Raw genomic sequence first — 5,887 nt, forward strand, 5'->3', positions numbered from 1 at the left:
AATTATTTTTCCTAATTTTCCGTACCCCTAAAAATAATAATAAATAAGCTGCCAAAATTTTAACGCGCACGTAAAACAACAAAAAAATCAGCGGTGTGCAATATTTTAATTAAGGAACTATCGATTTGCTTTTTGATAGATGACTATCGATAGTTTGCTTCGATGTGCATACCTTTTTAACGAAAAACTCTGCAGCCTGCTGCCAACAAAATGTTGATGGGAATAACATAGGCCAAAAGAGTCGGCAATTGAATCAATCCATAGGCCAGTAGGTGGATAGCGTATAGAATATACGGCTATAAACTTTAATTTTCCAAACAAAACGCCTATAAGTTTTGTTCTTCGCAAAAAAGTACCGATACCAATCAAGCCTATATATCGATATATTGATATATCAAAAATTTAACATCCCTATAACAGAAAATTCCGATGCAGAAAAACAAAGAAAATATATAAAAACAACAAGCTGCAAACATGTCGTTTCTGCGTGGCTCGGTCAGCTATGTGTGGTGCACCACCAGCGTGCTGGGCAAAGGCGCCACCGGCTCCGTTTTCCAGGTAAAAAACTGTCACTGTCGCTTCCAATGACTTTCCTTTTGTTGACCCTCTTTTCCGCCCTCTCACGCAGGGAGTGAACAAAATTACGGGCGAGTCGGTGGCCGTGAAGACCTTCAATCCGTACAGCCATATGCGGCCGGCGGATGTCCAGATGCGAGAATTCGAGGCCCTCAAGAAGGTGAACCACGAGAACATTGTCAAGCTGCTGGCCATCGAAGAGGATCAGGAGGGACGTGGCAAGGTGATCGTCATGGAGCTGTGCACCGGCGGCAGTCTGTTCAACATTCTGGACGACCCGGAGAACTGCTACGGCCTGCCCGAGCACGAGTTTTTGCTGGTCCTGGAGCATCTCTGTGCGGGCATGAAACATCTGCGTGACAACAAATTGGTTCATCGCGATCTCAAGCCCGGCAACATTATGAAATTCATTTCGGAAGATGGCCAAACCATCTACAAACTGACGGACTTTGGTGCTGCCCGCGAACTGGAGGATAATCAGCCCTTTGCCTCGCTTTACGGCACCGAGGAGTACCTACATCCCGATCTCTACGAGCGTGCTGTTCTGCGCAAGTCCATCCAGCGCTCGTTCACCGCCAACGTGGATCTGTGGTCGATTGGTGTGACCCTCTACCATGTGGCCACTGGAAATCTGCCCTTCCGTCCCTTTGGCGGTCGTAAGAATCGCGAGACAATGCATCAAATCACCACCAAGAAAGCCTCGGGTGTCATTTCTGGCACACAGCTCTCGGAGAACGGACCCATTGAGTGGTCCACAACCCTGCCGCCGCATGCCCACCTGTCGCAGGGTCTCAAAACCCTGGTGACGCCCCTTCTGGCTGGCCTGCTGGAGGAGAATCGCGAAAAGACTTGGTCCTTTGACAGATTCTTTCAAGAGGTTACACTCATCCTGCGGAAGCGGGTTATTCATGTTTTCTATACGAACCGAACGAGTTCCGTGGAGGTATTCCTGGAGCCTGAAGAGCAGATTGACAACTTCCGGGAACGCATCTTCCTGCAAACAGAGGTGCCCCTGGAGAAGCAGATCCTGCTGTTCAATAACGAGCATTTGGAGAAGAAGGTCACCCCCCGCACGATTGGTAAGCACAAAACGTTTCTGGGAGTCGCGTTCCATCTGCAATAAAATAATTCTGTTCCAGCTAAAGCATTTCCCACCACAACCACAGAGCAGCCCATATTCCTCTACAGCAACGATGATAACAATGTCCAGCTGCCACAGCAATTGGATTTGCCCAAGTTCCCAGTGTTCCCCCCAAATGTATCCGTGGAGAATGATGCCAGCCTGGCCAAGGCAGCCTGTAGCGTGGGCCATGAGTGCAAGCGACGGGTGGACATCTTCACCTCAATGGATATACTCATCAAGAAGGGTGTGGAGCATTTTGTAGAGATGCTCATCACCACAATTACCCTGCTACGGAAGTGAGTACTGGGAACATTGATCTTCTGATCATTGCGTACTCTACTAACAATTCTTTTTATCTAAATGCAGAAAAACCGAGAGCTTTGACAACCTCCTATCCACTGTGATTGATTATGCCGATGTGGTCCAGAGCACGGCCAAGGTGAAGTGATTGGTTTTTGTCTGTTTGTGAATCCATTTATTAAAATATTACATCCTTCACGCAGACAAAGGGAGATCAGGAGCTGAAAATCCTGCTGAAGACGTTGAAAAATGTAAAGAACGATTTTGATGGAGCCGCTGATGTCATCTCACAAATGCATAAGCATTTTGTCCAAGACGACGAGCTCAAGTGAGTTGGAGATATAAATTATCTGGCAGATTAAGAGTATATCTTGGGATATTTCTCTAAAAATAGCGATCAATGGACCTCGTCGATGCATGGCAAGAAGTGTCCCTGCCGGACGAGGGCCAGCGCCCAGGCTAAATATCTTGTGGAGCGGCTGCGCGACTCCTGGCAGCATTTACTCCGTGATCGTGCCACGCGTACGCTCACGTACAACGACGAGCAGTTCCATGCACTGGAGAAGATCAAAGTAGATCATAATGGCAAGCGGCTGAAGGCGTTGCTTTTGGATAATGTGAATCCAGCGGTGGCCCAGATAGCCGAGTGCCTGGCAGATTGGTATAAGCTGGCGCAGACGGTGTACCTGAAGACACAGATCCTCGAGAAGGATGTAAGGGATTGCGAGCGGAAGCTAAATGGCATACGCGATGAGCTGTATCACATCAAGACGGAACAGAATCTGGATGGGGACACAAATACCATGCACAACAATATACAGCTGCTCAAGATGAAGGAGCGGAACACGCTACGAGAGATGCAGCAGCATCAGCAGGAGGTGATGGCTGTAATGAGGAAAAACAGCGAACTAATCACATTTCTGAACAAATTAGGTATCGCAAATGGCAGCCTGGAAACAAGTTAGCTCTAAGTATTTAACAAAAACAAAATACATAAATCATAAGATTACATAACATACATGCCTATAAGGCTGTACTCCATATAGAAAACCAAAAGGGATATGTTGGGCAACCCAAAGGGCCGTTGGTTATTCATCTAGCCTGGCTAGACTTATGTGGATTGTGTGGACCACCAATATCACACAAACGTATGCGATTGTATAAAAATAGATAATTGTGAAATGTACTTTGTAAAAGGATTTCCAAGGATCCAAGGAATTCAATTCCAGCCATGCAAAAGACTGATTTCAAAAGGATGTTGCAGAGGCCTCTTTCTAAGAACCTATAAATTGCCTCCTCCCGTCCTTGGCATTGGGAGGAATGTGTTCCAACAGAAGTTTGAAATGACTTGACTTAAAGACAATCTCACAATCAGATCAAAGTTTAAACATAAAATCATTGCATGGAAGTTCCTGTTATTATTGTTTCGAGTAGTCTTGAATTTTTATATCATGTTTTCAAAATTATTGTTTCCCACAACTTTTGGTCCGTGCCGTGTCCCATATACACATCTACACTGGGAATCGAAACTAGTTAACGTGGAGCAGCTTTACGACATGGGGACACTTGAAGGGCGGCAAGTGTTCCTGGCAATATGTCTCGATGGTCTCCAGCTCAATCTGGACGTCGGGCGAGACAATGCAAACGACACAGAGTCGATTGCCCCACACCAAATCTGGGATGGCCAGTATGGCCACGTCGTTGATTTTTGGATGCGAGAGGAGCAACTTCTTCACTTCCGAGGCGTTGACCTGGATACCGCCGACGGTTATCACATCGCACGCCTTGCTAATGAAGTAAAAGTTGTCGTTGTAATAGGCGCATATGTCGCCGGTGGGAATGAAGATCTCCTCTACTTCCATTCCGGCCGGGAGCTCCTCCACAGAAAGACGCCTGCAGGAAATCTCCAGTCCTCCTTGAACAGCAGCTTTGGCGGGATCAAAATTACGCACTGGAATACTGGAGGCCTCACTCAAAGGCCCTGTTTTCACAGGGCCAGCGACATGGTTCTGGCACTTGAAGATCTCTTCTCCCGTTGGACCCATCAGTCGGGCAGTGACCCCCTGGAGAGGAGACCCCAGCGTGCGCGGCTTGTAGTTGGATGAAACGAATCTGGCAGTTGGCTTCGGGACACCTTTTTCGGGAACCAATTTGGGCAGCTCCTTCGGACCCTCCTCGATGGTATGGCCCAGGACGAAGCCCGTCTCCAGCGTGCCGTAGTACTCCAAGATGTGATGGCCGGTGATATCGCGCCAGTAATTGAACACCGAATCCGGCAACAGAGCAAAGCCAGTGGCCATTAAACGCATCTTCTCGCTGCAGTGCTTCTTAATGTACTCGACCATGTGTTCGTCTTTGAGGAACATCTTTTGGTATTCGGCAATCAGTTGCTTGTACACGATGGGCTTGGCCAGGAAGCAGGTGCAGCGCTTCTTGCTCGACAGGTTGACGCCCAGCAGCGAATTCCAGATGCTGCTGGCGTTGCAGCCCGGCTCGAGTACGACATTGCCGCCAACATCTAGCACTGCCCCAATGGCGATGTGCATGTGCACCATCGGCAGGACCGGCAGCAAGGTGTCGCTGGGCCCCAGGTGCCAGGTGTTGATCAGGCAGCGGATCTGGGCGTCGACATTGCGGTGGGTGAGCAGCACCGGCTTGGGGCTGTGGCTCTCGTTGGACGTAGACGTGGACGTGGACGTGGACGGGTACAGCAGCATGGCTATGCTGTTCTCGTAGAAGTCATTGGGCAGCATGGCCTCTGGCATCAGAACGCCCGAATCTCGGCTGATCACCAGCTGCTGGGCGTACATCGATGTGGAGGAGATTTCCTTCACTGGAGGCACAAAGTCATGGTCCAGTACAATGGTGGCCGCCTTCAGGGTCTGGGCCAGTTCGTCGACAATGCTCGCGTTTTCGGGAGTGCCAAGGAACAGCTTTGCCTTACAGTCGATTGCCTGGAGACGCAACAGCTCCAGGCTTGGGCTCGTACGCAGGGGCACTGCTACCTGGCCGGACATCCAGCAGCTCCACAGCATCACAATCCACATGGCATCGTTTGCACAGAAAAATCCGACAGGCAACGAAGCGCCGCTGCCTGAAAAAACAAACTTTGAGGTGTGAGTGACCCACTCTTTAGGTGCCAGGGGTTCAATGTTCAATATCTACCGCATATATTGGAGATCTGTATGGATAGTCGCTTGGCCGTCATAAACAGCTGGAAGTAGGTGAACTCGCCCACATTATCTCTAATGGCCAGATCGTCCGGATAGAGCATGGCCTTCTTGTACGTTGGCAACAGCAATTTGCTGCCGCGCTCGTCCGCGTTGAAGCTCTTCCGCAACCTCTCAACGTAATCATCCTGCGCAGAAGGAGGACGTGAGTGGGAACTGGGAATATTGCTTGTGGAGCCACTCACCTTGTAGACCAGATTTAAGCAGAAATAACGCTGTGCCATCGGGCGCCAGCCCATACGCTGGCGGCAACCCCGCAACAAATTTGCGAACATTTTGAATTTCCTTTCGTATTCTTTCGTTCACTCACAGCACTGTCTCGCGTTTCACACGATGTTCGAGATGTTAAAAAGGGATAAAGCTAAATTTTTGTGTAAATTTCTCTGTTGTTTTTACTTTTTTTTTTTCAGCACAGATTTCACCGGTTTTGTAAATTGTATGTTTTGTGATTCGTTGGAAAATTGTTTGACTACTCGGCTATGGGAAATGATTGAGCAATTTTGACAATCTGATGCATGTACTGATGTACGTGTGATTGTATACTCATGGAATACTACTATGTTCCTTTTTTGTTTAGTTTCTAGATTATTGTTTGCAGTCCCAGTGAATTAGAGTAGAATATTAACCTTTCCTAAGTGCTTTAGTATTTACAGCATTA

The 5,887-nt window shown here is 48.2% G+C and overlaps 2 protein-coding genes across 2 annotated transcripts; one reads left to right on the plus strand and one right to left on the minus strand.

The window, feature by feature from the left end:
- Positions 1-465: 465 nt before the first annotated feature.
- Positions 466-3,015, plus strand: LOC6589367 (serine/threonine-protein kinase TBK1). The gene is made up of 6 exons (XM_002015215.2): positions 466-558; positions 629-1,655; positions 1,716-1,995; positions 2,066-2,138; positions 2,203-2,327; positions 2,394-3,015. The coding sequence occupies exons 1-6, from the start codon at positions 475-477 to the stop codon at positions 2,962-2,964; spliced, it is 2,160 nt and encodes a 719-aa protein (XP_002015251.1). The 5' UTR covers positions 466-474; the 3' UTR covers positions 2,965-3,015.
- Positions 3,016-3,407: 392 nt separating this feature from the next.
- On the minus strand, positions 3,408-5,630 carry LOC6589366 (acyl-CoA synthetase family member 3, mitochondrial). The gene is made up of 3 exons (XM_002015214.2): positions 5,415-5,630; positions 5,165-5,357; positions 3,408-5,093 (listed from the first exon to the last, which is right to left on the minus strand). The coding sequence occupies exons 1-3, from the start codon at positions 5,502-5,504 to the stop codon at positions 3,529-3,531; spliced, it is 1,848 nt and encodes a 615-aa protein (XP_002015250.1). The 5' UTR covers positions 5,505-5,630; the 3' UTR covers positions 3,408-3,528.
- Between the last annotated feature and the right edge of the window lie 257 nt (positions 5,631-5,887).

Source organism: Drosophila persimilis, unplaced genomic scaffold, assembly GCF_003286085.1.
Source record: "Drosophila persimilis strain 14011-0111.01,24,50 unplaced genomic scaffold, DperRS2 tig00000191-arrow-pilon, whole genome shotgun sequence".
NCBI lineage: Eukaryota > Metazoa > Arthropoda > Insecta > Diptera > Drosophilidae > Drosophila > Drosophila persimilis.